This window comes from Manacus vitellinus, unplaced genomic scaffold (genome assembly GCF_001715985.3).
Source record: "Manacus vitellinus isolate BGI_N305 unplaced genomic scaffold, ASM171598v3 scaffold_4_pilon, whole genome shotgun sequence".
NCBI classification, from domain to species: Eukaryota; Metazoa; Chordata; class Aves; order Passeriformes; family Pipridae; genus Manacus; species Manacus vitellinus.
The window spans coordinates 32309501-32329504 of record NW_021940604.1 but is presented as its reverse complement, the minus strand read 5'-3'; the positions used below and the strand labels follow the sequence as shown (position 1 = coordinate 32329504).

The 20004-nt window shown below is 37.9% G+C and overlaps 1 protein-coding gene across 2 annotated transcripts; it reads left to right on the top strand.

The window, feature by feature from the left end:
* Window positions 1-285: 285 nt before the first annotated feature.
* On the top strand, window positions 286-18350 carry CFAP206 (cilia and flagella associated protein 206). 2 transcript variants are annotated; one of them, XM_018078367.2, is made up of 12 exons: window positions 286-515; window positions 1850-1933; window positions 2239-2329; window positions 3452-3640; window positions 3904-4062; window positions 6364-6572; window positions 8139-8258; window positions 10758-10956; window positions 11604-11741; window positions 13749-13942; window positions 15007-15150; window positions 18024-18350. In XM_018078367.2, the coding sequence occupies exons 1-12, from the start codon at window positions 408-410 to the stop codon at window positions 18252-18254; spliced, it is 1866 nt and encodes a 621-aa protein (XP_017933856.2). In that variant the 5' UTR covers window positions 286-407; the 3' UTR covers window positions 18255-18350. The 2 variants fall into 2 exon arrangements, with proteins under 2 accessions (XP_017933856.2, XP_017933857.2); XM_018078368.2 differs by lacking the exon at window positions 3452-3640.
* Window positions 18351-20004: the final 1654 nt, after the last annotated feature.

Here is a 20004-nt window from a genome sequence, read left to right as displayed (position 1 = left end):
ACATACAGACATAGCTGCAGAGGTGCACATACATGATTTTTATGTGTGCCTAGATGTTTATGCACACACACACATACATTCCTAGGCATCTACAGACGCGTGTTTGGTATATACGCAGGCACATATGTTTTGCCCGCACACTGACATACACATTCCGTGTAAACGCCTTTGTCTAGGAACGCCTCCGTGCTGTGTACGGACACACATCCACGCTGCGCTCGCACGGCTCTCCCGGCAGGCCGGGCCGGGCCGCGTCCCCATGGCAACGCCCGGCGCTGGCGCTCCCCGCCCCGGCACCGGGGAGTTCTGGGGCCGGGAGAGGGTGCCCCGGCAAGTGGCGACCCTCGGCCCCTCGAAGAGAAACGCTGAAGTAAATGTAACCCCGCTAAGGTTTGTGCTCGCCCAGCATGTCCGGCGAGCTGACCGAAAGTGTCATCAAGGGAATAATCCGCAAAGTCGGACTGGAGTGCGCTGCCCGGGGACAAACCCTGTCTGAAACCTTGGTGGCGTTCATGGTAAGCGCGAATGAAGCGTTCAGGGGGTCGCGGCAGCTGAGGCTTTCAGAGGTGACCTGAGTTTTGGAATATCTTGGTTTCCATTTGCCTGCATTGAGAAATTTTAAAGGGGCGTTCAGCGACATTCGGTATAGGGTCCTAAAAACCTGAAAAAGTATTTTATTCCTCTGAAATGGCACGTATGTGAATGTAAAGTCCCAAGAAGACTGCAAGTCTTGAGTCCTGGAAACGCTCTGAGCATCAGCTCAGAGCTCTTTCTTAGTTTTCTTCTACAGGCAGATAAACCATTGTTTTCTTTCTAAAGTGAAAAAGATAAGTGTTCCCAAGTTTTAATAATGTTTCTTCCCACACTCGTAAATGATCAAAAAGGCATGACACATAGATGAATGTTTATTGCAGCAGCTGTATTTATTCTTTGATATTTACCTCTTCCCTCTCTTGTGAAGGATTATTTTGTTTGTTTCTCTGCTTAGACGGGGCCAGGTGGTATAAATGGGCTGAATATTTGAAGTAGTGGGCTCAGATCCCATTTAAACTGAAAAAGGAATGGAATCAGTCTCAGTGTTGTCCATGGTAGACAACTATAAGTATCCTGAAAACATTATACACTTTAGCATCTCTTCAGGCACAGCACTGCTGCAGAATATATTCTGAATGTGCCTGCAAAGCTGTGTCTGAAGAAAGAAGGTGCTGGGTTCTTTCTTTATTGTTGAACAGCTCTTGATAAACTTGTATGTGAATGTAAATGATTCACAGTAGTACTGTTAATCTGCAATTTTTTCCCCCCTAAAAGTGACACTGTGGCTTTAGAAAATACATTGGGCTCAAAAGCAGCATTAATCAATTAAGCAGAAAAATTTTAATGAGTAAAAAGCCTGTACAAGTGGCTGGCAAGACACCCAGCATGAACACTAGTTGCAAACATTCACATATTTTCCTGCATGTAGAACACTATGGATTTTTTATCCAAATGGTAAATGTTTATACTGAGGCATATAACATCAAGTGAGAAGTTTATAAACAACTATGATGGATTTTCATAAAATGTTACTTAGGAAAATATTTTCCAGGTAATTTCTAAAGAAACCGTATTTTAATATTTATCAAAGTTTGTCTCACAAATAGATCTTTTTTTCACTTATGCCTGAGAAGTGAGATTGAAACTGGCAACACATAAAATGAAGTAAGTTTGTTTCGTTATAAAAGATTGAAATGGGGAAAAAGAATGGTAAAGAAATATTGAATGCACCTGAGATTTTTCAGAAAATAAAAGGTTAGTTGTTAAGAGGATATTTTGAGATGTAAATTAATATCTTTCTTTTGGCAATCTCAAGGTGAGAGCTGTTGTTTTAGATCCAAGAAATGGCTTTAATATGGATCAAATCCTTACAGAAAAAGATGTGCAAGATCTCATCCAGGTAATTCTGACATGATGTTGCATCAGTACTAAGACTATGGCATTATTTGCTACCTGTTACTGTAACTAAAATGACATGATCACTTTCAAAATTTTAGTGCTACCTTATCCTCATGGTTCTGTAGTTAAAGACTGGACTATGTGTGTTCTTCATGTAAATAAATGCTTTATACTTATAAATGCCTTATATAGAGAGAATGGTAGTGAGGGAGCTCTACAGTTGTGAAATCTGTAGCACAGTCACTGTCAGTTCAGAAGTTTCCCTAGAGATGAGAAAGAACTCACTTCTCTGACTCTCTTCTTTAGCTCTCTGTTACCAGACTGCTTGACACAACAAATCCATCCCTGAGCACAATTAAGATGCAAGTTTACTTTGATATGAACTATGCCAACCGAGGTAATTTTGAAAATATGTTTCCATAGGAGTTGATGCTGAGTTTAGAATTTAATAACTCTCTCTGTAGGGCTAGTAATGATTCTTGTTAAATGACTGTTGGCAGTAAAGCAAAATAAAAATCCCAGGAGAAATGTACTGCGTAGAGTATGATGTTTCAGTATGGATGCAGTAAAGAAAAAATGTACATTAGACTTGAGAGTACAATCTTCTCATCCTGTCTGAGAGATTTCCCGAATGTAATGTATTAGATTGCTTAAGAATAATTATGCTTTCAGGTGCAGTGGTTAGCCGCCTTCAGCAAGAAAATCTTGCACTGCACCTCTATGACTAAAAGTACTCAGAACTCTGCTCATGTATCCAAAAGAAAACTCAATGTTTTATCAGTATCCCTAATTGAGAGATATGAGTAATCTTGAAAAATCAGTTGCAGTTTTAACCAAGTATGTTTTGGTCTTACAGTGGTAATTTCATATGGTCTGAGAATGGGAATGTAGAAGAAAAATGAGGTGGGGAAAATGCCTCTGCTGCAAATGTAACTTCAAATCTCAATGGGACAGTGGAGGCTGGCTGGGAAACAGAACACAGAACAAGAGTAGATGTTAAAAAAAAAAAAACAAACCAACAAAAAACCACATTTCTGTGTGGGGAAATCATGAAAATGTTTTCTTGTTAGCATGGATCAAAGCAAAAAATTAACAACACTGGGAAGCTGCTCCTAAGTCCTATGGTCTCTATAAGCTCAGTAAGTGCAGTAAGTTTCTGAGATCCTGAGTAGTGTTCAAATTTGAGCTTGTAACTTCAGGTTTGTATGAAATATGTGTGTGTGTGTGTGTGTGTGTGTTAGGACTTGTTGCAGTCAGAAGTGTCCAGAGTGTCAAGAGACTTGCTGCCTAATTTGGCCTGAATAGTTCTCTGGACTCTACTGACTGATGTTAATCATGCTAATTATGTTAATCTTTAACTCTACCAGTTTCATTTCTAACAGTATGGTACTATGAACATCTCTTCCACATACCCGTGCTTCAGAAATCTTAATCTGACTGTGGAAATAAAATGCACCCTCTGTACAAGCCAAATTCCAAAGAATATAGATAGCACTTTCTAAGTGTCCTTCTTTCCTAGCTGAATTACTCCATGAGCAGCAGCGCATTCTGGAAGGAAAACTGGCTCCTGTGGTCAGAGATATCACAGATAAATGTCCTCCTGTGCAAGAAGAAATAGAGAAAGTGTATCAAAGTATTGTTAGCTATGCACTGCTGAGCTCTGGCCTGGGATCCCCTACAGATATCGAGGCTGTCAGGGAGGTAACAGGTCAGTAAACTTCTAGCTCTAAAACTGGGCTTTTCTAACTGAAAAATAAAATTTCACCTTCTCTCTGATCTTTTGATACAAATGTGGTGAACTGTGATGAATGCTTACTACCCAAACTGTCACTGCTCAGACTTGAAGTGGAAATTTGCCATGGATTTCCTACTTTTTGCAGTTGTTCAGGAGAGGGTATTTTTGCTTATTTAATGATTTTCTTTTCTGTTCCCTCATATTGAGGTTTTTCTTCCCCTTTGTAATGGTTATAGCTGCCTTGCAGAGTGTATTCCCCCAGACAGAGATGACTGCTTTCATTTCACTCAGTAAGAAGGAAAAAGAACAACAGCTGAAAAATCTTGCCATGCTAGTCACAGGAATTCGGTTGTACAACAAGGAGTGCAGGAAAGGAGGAAGGAGCATTGACGACTGTAAGTAAACAACTACTTTTGGGCTGAGTATTCTCAGTTTTTCCTTCCTGGCCTTCTTCACTGGAGCTGCTCCAGTAATACCCAATCTCACTAGACAAACAGCTTTGACTCAGGGCCTGTAAACCTGAAGAAAAAATACATATTTGCTACGATTATTGGGTTCCATGTAGACTACTACTTTCTAGCTAAGAGGGAACCCTAATGTGGTTGATGTGTAAAGATTATATGTATTAACTTCATGCAAATAATTTACCTCATGATAAGTTGTTCCCAGATCCCTTGCCATTAAGTGAATTAAATATGTAATGTTTGCCTTTTAAAGCACTTAATTACAATCCATTTTCAAATTTCTGTTGAGTATGTGTGATGAGAATTGATAGAAGTTGCTGGGCCATTATCTGTATTCTGGTAATCTTAAAATGTTCTCGAAAATCTTTTGCATTTTGAATCTTTCTGCTTCTTTAATAAGCAAAAGATGTCAATGACCATCCTGGATTTTTTCAAACACTGTATTCAGGGTAGGGCAAGACTTTGATATTCCTTTTATTTTCTTTTGTTCCCCATCAACCATATTATTTCAGCAAAGTTTACAATAATCAAATAAATGGTCAGCGGAAATGTTTATGTGAATATCCATGTACTATTGCAGCTCAATGTGGAGACTTCTTTATAAGAAAGGTCTGCAGCCCAGTTGTAGGGGACAACTTTTTATTTTAAAAGACCAAAGTTTCTGGAAAAAAGGCTATAGCACATACCTCTCCTGATAAGAAAGTCATGCTTTATTGGAAAGCAAAGCACTTGCTGAGCTTGTGGTATTTTAAGTAAAGCAGTGTACGTAGGGAAAAAATATACCTACCATATCAGAGAAAGAAGTAAACAACTCTCTAGATTTTGGTGCCTTTTTTTTTTCTCACATACCAAGCGACACATTAATGGTTTTCTATTTTTATAATACATTCTTTCCCACAAATGTCACCTTTCTGTGTTGTGGCTGTCTCTATTTTATGTTCACTGGGCCTGGCTTGCAGCATGAGGGAACCTTCAACTACTGTATTATACAAAAGGCATAATTAACAATATGTTGTGGTCTTTCTCACTGTAATATCTGTGGGTTTTGTAATTGATTGGTGTAGATAATATGATTGTTGATCCTGTTACATTTGTTAGATCACTGTAAGATGAACTTCTTTGTGCTGATCTGTTTACATATCGCTTTTGAATAGATGGAAAAAACACAGCATGAATGCTCTTAGGTTAGGAAATTAAATGGATATCTTTATGATTAAGGACAGCAGTTAGACCACTGAAGCCTTAATTTCAGTGTTGGCAGCAGTCTTGCTGAGGTAGAGCTTTGCTTTGGCTTTTTTCCCTGCGTCCAGAAAAGAAAATCAGCCAAGTGCTAAGCTCCCTTCACCTGTTGTTAAACTGCTTGTAATGCCTTTGCAAATTTACCTCCCCTTCTAGCTTGGTTAAATCTAGCCTTTCTATGCTCATGGGGTTTTGAGCAGACATACCTCAAGCCTTACTACTGCTCTGCTGCTCACCGATGTTGTTAGCATCAGAAGTTCAACACACGCAACAAAGAGCTACACTTAACAAATGTAGCTTGGCCTTCTTATTGTATTTCCTTGCATAGATGTCTGCTTAATAACACAACACATCAAATATTCAGTGTAATAGTTGCGTGCTGTCAATAATAAAATTGTAAAGAAAAAATTATTTATCATGTTGTATATCAGCTAAAATATGTTTTGTTCACCTGTGCCATTTGGGGGAATCTGTGGGGTTTTTAAGTACTGATGCTGAACTTTAACAACTGCATAGGCATAACTTTTTGTGCTGTATCTCTCTTCTCTTTTTAATAATAATCTTTGACTCATTCTTAGAGCATGTTAGATCTCAAAGTGCCCAGGAAATGGGAGGCCTGTTATTGTTATTAGTACTTCACAAATTAGGAAACTGAGAATTGAAAATGGTGCAGATTGCCTGAAGTCTATCAGGAAACCCATGTCAGTTATAGCAACAGAACTGCATCTACTATAAAGCAGTTTTTTTCACACTCCTTGACTTGACTGTGATATTTCCACACCTCTAATTCTAAATATTTGAAACTACTTGACTAGTAAGATACAGTGGTTGAATCTGGTATGCGAGTAGTTAGAAATGCATGAATATAACAACAAAATTTAAAAACCAAAATTTTATTGGAAGACTACTTGCTCGAATACTGCACTTTAACCATTTGATAATGATTTCATTAATTCTTTTAATACCTATCTCATATTTGTTCTATATGAATAGTGCCAGCCATTCTGAATGAAGCCATTCCATCAGCTACACAGACTGTCGATGAAGGTCTTAATACCTGCCACATGCTAGCTCACAAGTACACAGCTCTGTTGGAATCCATGCAGGAAGACTCCCACAGATATATGCAGCTTAGTTCGTTTAAATTAAAAGAAGCACTTTTCAATGTGAGACAATATGAGGCCTTCCTTTGCATCCTTATGGTGAGATACCATCATGTGGGTTTTTATTGCAGTTGGAATGTGCTGAAGTTACCTACTCTTGTACAGGGCAGAAATATAAGAAAAATGATTCAGAAATAAATAAAATAAAATGTATCTCTAGATAAAGAATCATAGAACCATAGATAGTTTAGGTCAGAAAATACCTTTAAAATCATCTAGTCCAACCATTAACATGGGGCTGTCAAGTCCACCATTAAACCGTGTCTGTAAGTATGACATCTACACATCTTTTAAATACCTCCAGGGATGGGGACCCAACCACTTCCCTGAGCAGCCTATTCCAGTGCTTGACAACCCTTTCTGGGAAGAAATTTTCCCTGATATCCAACCTAAACCTCCCCTGGTGCAACTTGAGGCCGTTTCCTGTCATCCTGTCACTTATTACTTTGGGAGAACAGACTGACCCCCACCTGGCTACAGCTCCTTTCAAGTAGTCATATATAGAGAGAAGGTTCCCCCTGTCTTTTCTCCAGGCTGAACTCAGCTCCCTCAGCTGTTCCTCATAAGACTTGGGCTCCAGATCCTTCACCAGCATCTTTGCCCTTCTCTGGACACAATTCAGCACCTCAATATCCTTCCTGAATTGAGAGGCCCAGAACTGGACACAGGATTCGAGGTGTGGCCTTGCCAGGGCCAAGGGGACTACTACTTCCTAGTCCTGCTGGCCACACTATTTCTGATACAAGCCAGGATGCCACCTGGGCACACTGCTAGCTCATGTTTAGCTCCTGTTGACCAGCACCCCCAGGTCCTTTTCTGCTGGGCAGCTTTCCAACTACTCTGCCCCCAGCCTGTAGCACTGCATGGGGTTGTTGGGATCCAAGTGTAGGACCTGGCATTTCACTTTGTTGAAATTTATACCATTGGCCTCAGTCTATAGATCCACCCTGTGCAGATCCCTCTGCAGGGCCATCCTACCCTCCAGCAGATTGACACTCCCACTAACTTGGTGTCATCTGCAAACTTACGGAGGGTGCACTTTATTCCCTCATCCAGATCTAAAGATATTAAACAGGGCTGGCTCCAATGCTGAGCCAGCCACCAACTGGATTTAACTCCATTCACCACCACTCTTCTTGTTTGCATATTGATACTCCGCCCCAAAAGGTATGAGAAAAATAAATCATGTTAGTTTTAGTCTGCTGACAGCCCCAAAATTTATGGAATCATATCTGAAGAATATAATTTAAATTCTTGTTTTGTTAATGAAGAGCTTTTCGTTTGTCTTTTGAGAAACTGCAAGGTTTTATTAGTCTCTCTATATACTATAAAGCATTGAAAAATATTTTTTTTTCAATTCTCTTGATTGTGAAAATGTAGAGAATTGTCTGTAAAAATTACTAGTATACATGTTTGAGTGAAGTGCCTGGTTTTATACCTGAGCATTTAAGGAAAAATTTATTTTGTGGTAAGTTAGGGTGCATTTCATTCCTTAAAAGAGTTGTCTGAAAATAGTTGAATGAAGAGATACAAGTAAATACTTATTACTAAATGCTTGATTTTTTGAGTTTTATACTTCTTGCCTGAAGTAAGTTCTCTTTCCAGTCTGATGCAATTACCAGTGCTCAAGAAGTTGAAACGTTGAGTGTTCAGTTTGCAGCAGCAATGATGCAATTGAAAAACACAGTGCAGGATAAGATTTCCATAGATTCCAAAGAAGTTTTTGTAAGTATTATGAATAGAAAACCCTTTTTTTCTTCATTATAAGAAATTATGAAATTATTACAGAATACTTTGCTGGTATATTTTTTAATAGCTTGTGTTAAGGAAAAGGCTACATCATTTTCTTATTACTATAATAGCATCTGTGATTTTTGAAGGGGCAACTAAAGTAGCAGTCTCAAGGCAAGAAAAAAGAAAGGAACAAAAAGGGAGCAAAAGAACTAAATGGTATTTTACTGTAAATGTCTTTAATTATTTGCCAGTATTTGTAGATTTACAGTGATATTTTCCTTTTTTTGTGTGTAAATATTCTTTCCTGTTCCTTGCAGAAACTGTAAGAACATAATGATTACAAAAAACAGCACATCAGAGTGTGCTTCTTTAAAGTCCCTTCAGATAGCAATCCCTGTGATTACAGTATGAGTCATTGATATAATTTTTCTAAAGAAAGTGGGTTTCTGTGATGGGGGTTTCAGCCTCTTTTCCCCTCCCAATAGCTTCTGAACCTGTTGGCAAGTTTCAGTCACGTTTCTCAGACTCCAAAGATCTCAAAATATGTAATTTTCTGCAGGTTTTCTGGAAAAAAGAGCGATTAGAGAGACACAATTAGAGCCTTCCTAAGATCAAGTGTGAAATGGTTTGTGGGCTGTCTGGCCAGTGAGCAGCCAGTGAAAGCACCTCTGCACAACTGATGTTTTGTACTGTTTCACTCTGGTTGGGAGCTACAAGATATTGGGAGAAGAGGGTCCCTGATGACCCTGTGAAAACCTGGGATTATTATGCTGGCATGATGTAAAGGAAATGAAAGAGAAATATGTCAGAAACCATCTTCATTAAATTTGCTTTTCATTGAAGAGCTCGTTATTTTGTATGATATGTTTATCATTTTAATTCCTTGTAGTTAGCTGCTGAACCAGCATGCAGTTCATACATAGGTTATTTTTCATCATTCTAAGCTAATTATTAGAAGGCAAAAAAAAGTCTACTGTGGAGGAGAGAGGGAGGAAGGAAGGAAGGAAGATCATGGCCCCACATATACTCAGAGTACTTTTTACACTTCCCAGAAGGGCATCTGAGCTGGAAACTCGTGGGAATGGCACTTTAACTCAAGTACATCTCAGATGTGGTCTGACACTTCAATTTATGTATGCTTGTGATTTTATAAACCAGATGTTCTCAACTGGAGAACAATTTCCCCTCTTGTCCAGAATCTCTGATCAGTTTTTCCTCTTTTACTGTTTCTTCATGGGACTTAAGTGACTGATATATGTTACCCTTTCCCCTAGAAGCTGTCTGCTGTTGTCTGCTGCCTTCCTAGATTTTTTTTCTCTCTTCAGGTTGGTTAGTTGATTTTTTTTCTCTCTTCAGGTTGGTTAGTTGATTTTTCTTCTCTGCTGAAGACACAATATGTAATGGCTTTTGATTTCAGGTCTTTTTCAATTAGAGATTTCTCTATTAAGACACCATTTAAGTAACTTTTCTTACCTTCAGCTAGTTACTGAGGAGCTGGATCCTCTGCAAAGATAGAGAAGCGGGGCATTCTGCCTTTTAAAATGCATAGGATAAGGCCTGTAGTTGTAGTGAACATTTGTTTTAGGAAACACAATACATTTCATTAATATTCTTTGTTTATTCTAGTAAGACTGATTTTGATCTTGCTGCCCTTCCTCTAGTTTTTTTCCTGTTTGTGACCGCAACATTTCCACAGCATTAGTGATGCCAATGAATTCCAGAGCTGACCCTGTTGGCCACTCTTATAACAATGTTGTTAATATGCATAAAATATGTTGTTAAGTGCACGTTTCTGATTTGTTGACTCTCTTCCTGTAAATGCTTTCTGTGTGTTGAGATGTAACAGGACACATTTTATGTCACTGTCATTGAAATCAGCATTTGTATCTAAAGCTTATAGGCTTCTTCTATATGTGTATACGCCCATATGTCAGCATTGTTGCTGGGAATAGCAGCTTCCAGTTTTGCCCTGAACCCTCTGAGGAGGCCTGTGCCCCTTTAATCTGACACACATGATGCCCCGAGGGCTGTGGTACCAAGACACTCTGGAAACAGGGCAGGTAAAATAACAAAACCTGATTGTTTGTACGTCTAGGTATGGGTTTACCTCATTTACTAACTAATCAGGTATGTTTCTTCTGGCACTTATTCCTGTATACTTTATTTTCAGTTATATAAGTGTATGGCCAGTGAAGTGCTCAATTCCAAGCATGGTCTCAGAGTTACGTATTTGGGAAAGTCTTTGGAGTAAAATGTAGAAAAGTACCTTTCTGGCCTATGGCTTGACATGTTGGATGTATGTGCTTTGGATGTGCTTCTGATAGAAATTCCTCTTAAAATGTCCAGGAGTTCCCCTGAAATTTCTGGTTGCTGAAGGCCTTGGAGATCAGCCCTGCTTTGTTCATAGCAGAGATTGTTGTGCACAGCACTTGGGTTACGCTGCGGACATAAAACAAATCTGGATTTCAGATGATTGTCTTTATGTTCTAGCCTCTCTTCCTTGAACTTTCTAAACTCTGGACCAGCTTTCAGGATGAAATGCTACTGCTAAGCTTCCTCACAAGTATGACTAGCAGTCTCCAACAGTTCTTGGAAATCCAGTCGCAGCTTTTTCCTGAGGAAGTGCTAACATCTCTTCTGGAAGGAGTGACTGTGAAAAGTGATGAGGAAAGGATAAGAGAAACCATGGGTACGGAAAGTTAATACTTTTTTGTTTTCCTTCACTTTCCAAGATTTTGTTTGAATTTTCTTTACAGAAGGTGCTACATATTGATTTTTTAATATTCAGAATTTGCACAGTAAATTAAAATAAGTCTGCTTGGGATTTTATTTTTGCATATAAAATTAAAATATAGCTACTAGATACAAACATACCTTACATAAATGGCAGAATGATCAGAGAATATTTATACTTTTTTATTATTTCTTAAGTTTATTTATGCCTTTTTATACTTTCAGAACTTCTGAAATGGAGGGAGGGTGATAAACAAGCTAATTTAATGGGGCCTTGGTTACCAGAAGTGTTTGTTTGTAAAATGGTATCTATAGGAACCAAGTTTTACACCAGGGAATTTGTAATGCATGGGCGGTTGAAAACAAAATAGAAGAATAAGATACTACCTTCCTGTTGTTGTCCCCTGTTTTTAAAGAAAACTAGCTAAAGAAGGCTCCCACAGGACTGATTTTTGAGTAGGTTCACTTTAAAGGTAGGACTAATTTTGGTTTTTGGGATCTTGGCACCGCAGGACATCCTGTGAAAACCAGAGTAATCTAGTCATCCTGTAACATTATTATATTTTAAACACCTAATGTTTTGATGCTGAACTCATTTTTTAGGAACCAGAGTGAATGTTTCTGATTTCAAGAACCAAGAATGGCTTTTTCCAGAGACTACTGATAATTTTGATCAGTTGCTAATCCAGTACCATGGTTTCTGTGCACATGCAATTGGTGTGAAAGGCCTCACCCTACCAGGTATGCTTTGTAATTAGACATTTTCCATACTATATATGTGTACAAGTACTAGGGAAAATTTAAAGGCGTTCTGAATGCATCCTCTTACATCAAAGGTGGAGTACTGTATTTCCACATTTGTAATTCTCACCCCAGATAACTTATCTCCCCTGCTAAGGAATTTTTCTTTTTAAAAGACACAAATAAAGTGCCCTAAATAGAGGGCAGGAGGGCTTCAAGAGAAAGTAGGCATGAGCAAGCAGAGGCAGCAACAAGATGGGATGGATAAATGTTTCTTCCTGCTGTATATGCATCTGTATAACCTACACTGCAGCTGAATACAGGTTTGTTTGCTGTTGTTAGTGTGCTGTAATACAGGCATAGAAAAATGGTCATTCCTTCTATTTTGTGTATGCCTGTGTTGCAAACACATCCGTTCATGGCTACATCATATGTATTTTAAATAGTCATTATAAAGTAATAGAAATCTTCTTTGAAAAGAATGCAAAAGTGCACTTGATTAAGCTAACTGATCACAGGAAATTTTTTTGTCTCTTCTAGGTTCATTCGTCTCGAAAGCATGCCTTATTTCAGCTACCTCAGCCCATGTTTTCTGTCTCCCTATCCTTTATAGAACCTATCTATATAGAATTTGCTTAAGCCTACAGGGGGTTGAGAGGAAAATATTGCCATTACTTGGCAGTATGAAAGAATAGATATTTTAACAGCAATGTGAATTACTTACACTTACTTACTTGCATATGAGAACAACTGTCCTGAGTTGGACTGAAGGTCTCTCTAGCCCTGTATCTGATCACTGGATGCAGGCAGGGATGACCACTAAAAGTTTATGAGAAACGAAGTAGGAATGATCCTTCCTTAATTATATCCTTCCCTATTCTAGCAGTTAGTGGTTATGGGATTTCCTCAGAAAAATGTTGAGTCTGTAACCTTCTGTTGAATAATTCTTCATACAGGTTTTTCATTTATCTAATTGATTTTTGCATCCATCTCGAGTTTTCCATGGGATATTCTTATTGTCAAGAGCCCCACAATTTATAATTATATATGCTATGAAAAGGTACCTCATTTTGAGATGGCTTTAAGCTCTGACTGGTTAATTTCATCAAGTCATAATAGTCTTTCTATTAGGAAAATTAACAGATAGTAATTTTATATTGCACACAATTCATGGTTTTATTACTCTATATCATATTATTTCTTTTCAGTTGTTTCTTTTTAATGTTGAGGAGGCCTCTTTCTTTAACCTCTCCTGCTGTGAAAGATATTCCATGCCTCTGATCACTCCCAACTCCCTTTTATTTGTTCTGTTGCGTTGGAGCAAAATATATTATTATAAGTGTAGCATACAGGTTGTTGAAATGCTGGTTTTCCTCTCCTCCTCTGTTTGCATCCTAATAATTCATGATATTCTTTTTGTTTTTTTTGACTGCCACTGAGTAGTGTCATTTAGTATTTTCAAGGCACTGTCTATACTGATTCTAGATCTTTCCTGGGCAATGATGTCTGAAGCAGAGCCTGCCACTGTCCTTGAACTCAATTTGTGCTTTCCTATTTGGCCTTTATTGACACTTCACTTTCTCTGTTAATTTATTGTTCAGCTTCTCAGCTGCTTTATCTGCTTCTCCAGTTAACTTCAGTGTTACGCCCTTTGGTATAGATGCACTGCTGATCTACAATCAGGTATTTTCTGGAGATTATAGGGGGAACATTTGTGAGCATAGACTGGTTTCTTATGCCTTTGCTATAGATATTTTATCTTTTGTTTTTCTGAGACATGCAGTAAGGCATACAGGATGTGAACTGGTCAAAAGCAGTTACACTGACGTAAAAAATATTTTAAAAGCTTTCTTTCAGGGCTTACTCTGATTTCAGAAGAAGGAAGTTGAAACTGACTTGAGGGAAACACAGAATCTCGATTAAAAATATCTTTTGTATTGGTTATCATACTGTTCAGTATTTGATTTGGTGGCTTTTATTTTGGGCTAGTTTTTTCCTCTTTTTTAGGAAATCCTGCTATTGGAATTTTGAAGCACAAGGCGAAATGTTATGTTTTCAGTTCCAAAGAAGCTGCATACACCTTTGCTCAAGATCCAGATAAATTCATTCAGTTGAATGTAGAAAAAGCAAAAGAATATGCAGAGCTAATTCAATTGCTTGAGCTCCGTCATCAGTTTGAATACTTTTTTCCTCATGCACAGGTACACACTGCCCATGCCTCTTGCTGAACAGCTGTTGGGTCACTGGTTACTCTGTCCTTTCTAGAACATAAAGAGAATAGAGGATACACATCTTTAGGAAAGAAGTAAAATCATCTGCCTATCATACAGAATGTTTGAGGGTCCGTCTTTTCCAGGTCTTCAGAGCACTGAAGAAACATTTTCACTTAATGTCATTCTCACCTTATCTCTTCATAGAAGAATATGTATATCCAAAGGATTGTGGCAGCGATGAAGCTGTCAGTTCATAGCTTAGGAAGGTCTTGTGTCTGATGTTTCTTTTCCTCATTTTTGAAAATGTAGCTTAAAGAGACAGTAAATAAATGCAACAGAAGATAAGTCAGATACCATATTAACTGAAGTTTTAGCTTATCAGTCCATCAGTGTGTTCTGGATGAGGGTGTAGTGATATCTGAGGACAGAAATTATGGAATATATTACAAAATAAAAGGGGACTCATTAATAATGAATGTGACAGTGCTACTATGTGAAAGCCAAATACTTTATTTGGATTCATAGACATTATCTGTGATCCACTGTGAATTTTAGGTCCCTAGCAGTGGAAACAATGTAGTCTTGAACTGGCCCTTAGTGTGAAAGATATAGTTTGTATCCTGGTTCTAGCAGAGATGTAAGCACTTCTCCCACTTATGATTTGTGATATTTAGTCCATTTATAAAGACAAACTGAAGTGCCTGCATCATAAAATACTAGTGGTGGTGGTGGTGGTTGGACACCTTTTTACCAAAATCCAATGATTATTCACTCACTCAGGATGTGGGAGTCTGAAATTCAGCTGTGGCCTCTGCCTAAAGGGTTTTCTGTCAGAAATTAAATCCACCAAATAATTAATGGTTTCTTCTTTTTTAGTGAGGGCAAGGGAAACAAAAATATTCTTGAATGTAAAAATCTTTATCCCCTTGTGGTTTGCAGATCTCTATTTGCTTTTAAAAAGTAGCATATCCATATGCTATTTCTCCTAAATGTCTGTATTTTTCTCATTAATGCCTTGCTTGGTTTTGGTTGGGTTTCTTTTTTTCATCCAGGCCAGAACTGCAGACAAATGTTTGATGAAACCAACTGCAAAATGTGACAGTAGTACTCAAACTGATACTCATATCTTGCCTCCAACTATTGTGAGATCCTATGAATGGAATGAATGGGAACTGAGAAGAAAAGCTATAAAATTGGTTTGTATTGTTATTATCAGATTTTCACTGCTGGATAACAAAGCTGAGAATAAATTATTCTAAACATTTGTTCTTTGAAAAATGAATCCAATCTTTTATTCAAAGACATAAACTTTGTTACAACCAGCTCAATATTTTTTTTCCAGATAATTTCTCTCCTTACTTCTAGACTTTCTTCTTCTCTCAGTTTTTCCATATTTTTCCTCATTTTTTGACCAGTGCTTCCACTGCTATATCTATTCATTCCAAATTTTTCAGTTGCCTTTTTTATGTAATAACAGTTTGTTGTTTAGCATTGAATATTAAAGTTGTTTTTCTGCACTCAAATCAATTCAACAGGTTGAAGATACTACCGTATAATTCCTTTGTTAGAAAAAAATAATAATGGTTGCACAAAGGTTTGGGTCACACAAAACTTTATTGCAAGTTGAATAATTTATATTAATATTTGTCACCATGAAGTAAGAGGAAGAAAAATGCAGTAATTGGCAGGCAGAATGATAAGGAATACCTTTGGATATGTTTGACCATGCAGAAGCTTTCTTTGAGCTAATTTTTCATCTTTGAAAGGTATCAAAGCATGAGGGCCTTTTTGTTAGATTTTTGTTAGATTATTTTGGTAATGAAATACTTTATATTTTATCCTGGTTCTGTGTGTTCACTAAAAGCAATTCTTTTTTTGAAAAAAAAAAAAAAATTCTTCTCTCATGTAGGACCAGAGGGGTAAGAAACAGAGCCAATAGGTTTTCTGCTGTATATATAAGCCAGAGGAAATGTCTGTTATACTGTCATGGTGATTTTCTGATGGATTGGAAGTCAGAGTCCATCCGCAGAAGGTTGACTACATACATAAATAAAAGCTTTTCAATCAACAGCATATATTTCCAAAGCTTCTTTCTAGGGTTTGCCAGCACACACATTTGTCAGGGTTTAGCACCTGATTTTCACAATTCAGTCAAAATGAACTTGTGCGTACAGGGAGTATTGCAGTTACCAATATCAACTGGATACAGGTACTGCAGGGTTCTTTTTTTTCCTTCTGTGAACAGATGCCCTTTGGAGGCCTGTGGTCTGCTGGGCAGCCTATTTCCTTTCTGGGTATTTTTTTGCCATCAAATCTCTAACATTATATAAGGAACCCAAAATTTTGGACTGAGGAGTCTTCCCACTGTTGACTGGCTTATAAAGGATTCTAAGAAATAGTTGTTGCTGAGATGTATAAAGAGGCCAATTAGGTTTACAAGAGGCCTAACTAAAAGCCTCCTTTCCTTCTGTAAAGGACAAAAGTACCTAAATAAATGTAAGATATGGTCAGTGGTTTCTCTTTAGCATAAGCAGAAGTGGATGTTTCCCAATAGCTGATCATGAAGACCATACGCAAACAAATTAGTCTGAAATATTTAGAGAAAATACCTTAAAGTACTAAGGGTATTTTAGCCTCAACTGTCTATATGAGAGATTAGTGATGTGAAGTTGAAATAAAAAATCCCAGATGCCTGCAAAAGTGTTTTCTCTACAGTAACTGGCAATATGAAGGTGATAAAACATTTAGAGTCAAAATGCTAAATGAACAGAAATAGTTTACCAGTGCATCGGTGAATTTGATAGGGGAGCATTGGACATATTTGCTGTTTTTGTTAGAGGATGAGCTCAGATGCCTTTGGGTTTTTTTCCTGTTGTTCATACTTAGCCAGAAAAGTTGTGGTGGAATGAAATGTTAAACTATTACTTTGTTAATACACCTATATGCTGTTAGAAGTAAAATTTTCAGCTCACATATGTTTCTCTGTGCAAGCACAGTTCCTTGCAATAGCATACATTCAGTTTTCAAGAGAGGTAGAGAACCAGTATCTCATGCCCGCTCTTGTTTTAATTGTCATTAAAGCCTTCAGAAAAAAAGACTTGATATATTGTCTTTCTTCACATGCCATCTTATTGTGGTTCTCTGTATGACTCTGCGCATAAAAATCAGTTGTAGATTAAGGTACCAGAATGTGTCTACAGGCAAATGTTTCACCTTCCATTCAGCTGACAAGAGACATCACTAGTGGAATCTAGAGAATATTTTGACTTGCCCTGATACAAACACCAAATCTGGCCAACTTTATCACTCTCCAGCCTCCACTGATTCCAGTCTCCACTGACTGGAATGGACTCCAGGGACTTACTCACTTGTAGGGGTCTGAGTCCCACCAAGTGAGATTGTTTCGTATATTTCAATGGCAATATTGTGTCATATGATTTACAGTGTTTTACATAGTTGCTGACATAGAAGGCTGAGTGTAATAAGGAACACGTTGTTGTTTCAAGTGCTGGCTTTGTAATATTAACAGTTTGTGAGAAGTGGTTTTGTGATTCTATCAGTAGCAATTCCTGTAACTAAACAGAGTTTTAATCATAAATTATCTTAACTTTTTCCCCTTGTCAAGGGGTTAGTGAGCAATGTCATGAAAGAAGGCATTTTTCCCTTTTATCTGATGCTTTGTGACACCAACCTGTAAACCTCATTACATTTTGTAGAAACCAGACAAATACTGGAAGAGCTTACCATAAAAACATTTTATTCTAACAGAAAAAAGCCTTCAGCACCTACCAAAATTTTCCAGGACAATGACCAGTGGAAAATAGGAAATTGTTAAGAGACTCACTTAAAGTTGTGTTCTTACACAACTTACAGTGCTGTTCACACATCCTGTTAGTTCAGGAGTTATCAAATCACAGTCACAAACGTGTATTGACAGAAGGACAAAGTGGGCCGTGTTCCAGGTTTGTGAAGCCCATAGATGTAAAACAGACAAACACACCCAAGTATATACTAGTGCTAAAATGTTCAAACACAATTTTGCTTAATCTGATTATTTTTCTGTCTTTAGGCCAATTTGCGTCGCAAATTAACTCATTCCATGCAGACTGATCTCAGCCATATGAAAAGAGAGAACTTCACCCAAGTGTACTTGCCAAAAGGTGTTGGCACCCAGACCAAGCGTGACAACTCCAGCAATGTACCCAGACCACAGATTTTCTTGAAAGGTCTCCGAGGACAATCCTCTCCTACTACTCATATGGTCAAAGTAGACTTAACAAGAGCAGTAGATGAAACCTAAGTGGAAATGAGAAACCTAAAGACACATATTGAATGTGTATATAAAAATCCCTGAATATATCTGAATTAAGGTATTAAAGATTTTGCTGTGTCTGTTGATTCCAGGAGCAGTTGGTTTGTTTCATTTATCTTATCTATTGTGGCTGCTGACTGGCCTTAGGTGATAGAAATTCTAAGCCTGAAGCACATGGATTTCAAACAGCTTTTTGGATCAAGATGTTCCCATGGACTTTCACCTAAACTAACATTTAAATGTGTAGTGTATGTTCTGGGATTTTCTTGAAGTTTTAGTACTTTTGCTTGTTGAAACGCTGTCATTAAGTGAAATAAGAGTCACACATTTGTCACAGTCCAGCCTTAGAGCAGAATTGTCAGGAAGGTAAAACCAGCAAAATAAAACCAGTCTGGGTCCTTGGGCCTGCCCGTTTGTGCTGGTGTTAACCCAACCCAATGAGTGTAACCCATTGCAGGGACGTTGAGAAAAGGGAATCTATTTTGGATTGCTCTGGCAGTCCTTTGGATCTCTAGTAATTTCTGTAATTGTTGGCTAAACAGTGTGCTGGGAAGCACGCTGCAAACCATAGGAACTTCAGGGCACCTTTTCGAAAGCTCTGTTTTGTTTGTGTTTGAAAAACTAAAACAAAACAGGAAAAGGTTTTTAGCTTTATGTCATTGTGGCAGGGAAATATGTGCCAGGCCTGATCAATGCAACTGCAGCCAGTATTTCTGTGTGTGAAAACTCCCATCATTTGAGCTTTAAGATGAAACATCTTCTCAAATGGAAGCAGGGGATACTTCAAATCAGAGATTCTTTTCATGACAACAAAGAGCTCCACAAGTCGCTATCTGCAAAATGTCCAGGTGCAGAACTGTGATTGCATAGGGTGTGCTAAGGTTTCTAAACCTCTTTTTTTTGTGTGCTGTGTGGTGCAGTGTGGTTTCCTGGTCATTGTTACACAACCCTGTGACAATGAAGCTCGAAAATTCAAGCTGCTGAGTGATTTTTCTAGGGTATTGTGCAGGACAGCATTCTCTTTTTTTTTTTTTTTAACTGTTTCCAAGGTATCTGGCTTCACTTTTAAAAGTTATACAACTGGGACAAATCCACAAAGCATTATTAAAAAAACCAAAGGAGCAGGAGTGGAGCACTAAGAAAGAACTTGGCTAAATGGTTTTTCACTAGGTGATTTTATCTTTTGGGAAAATAAACTAATCAGTAGCAGCCAGATGTGCTGCTCTTCCATGTTTTTAAATTATGAGCTGGCACCAATGAATCGATTTATTAATAAAAATTTGAATGTGATTACCAGCTGCAGCTTTTAAAAAAAAAAAAAGAAAGAAAGAAAAATACCCTACTGCTGCTTTATTAAACACTTCCCGTTGCTGTGATCTCTCTATATTTTTACCATCATTCGCTTTGAGGCTTTTAAGTTACAGTTTTTACCAGCAAACTGGTATATCAGTTTTATTATTTCAGTTATACAGGCTGCCCAGGGAGGTGGTGGAGTTTCCCTCTCTGGAGACATTCAAACCCCACACGGATGTGTTCCTGTGTCACCTGCTCCAGGTGACCCTTCCTTTGGAGGGGGGTTGGACTGGATGATCTCCAGAGGTCCCTTCCAACCCTAACGATTCCGTGATTTCAAGAATCCATAAATATATTTTATTTAATAGAAAACCGATGAGTGAAAAATTCCGTTTCTCCTACTTTGTTCTTTTTCATTGGGGAAATTTTACTGCAGCGTTGTAAA

Excerpts from the sequence above, each read along its gene's own strand:
- CFAP206 (XM_018078367.2), top strand. The coding sequence starts at position 408 with ATGTCCGGCGAGCTGACCGAAAGTGTCATCAAGGGAATAATCCGCAAA. Across the intron at positions 6,573-8,138 it reads CCTTCCTTTGCATCCTTATG|TCTGATGCAATTACCAGTGC; the intron begins GTGAGATACCAT and ends TTCTCTTTCCAG. Across the intron at positions 8,259-10,757 it reads TAGATTCCAAAGAAGTTTTT|CCTCTCTTCCTTGAACTTTC; the intron begins GTAAGTATTATG and ends TTTATGTTCTAG.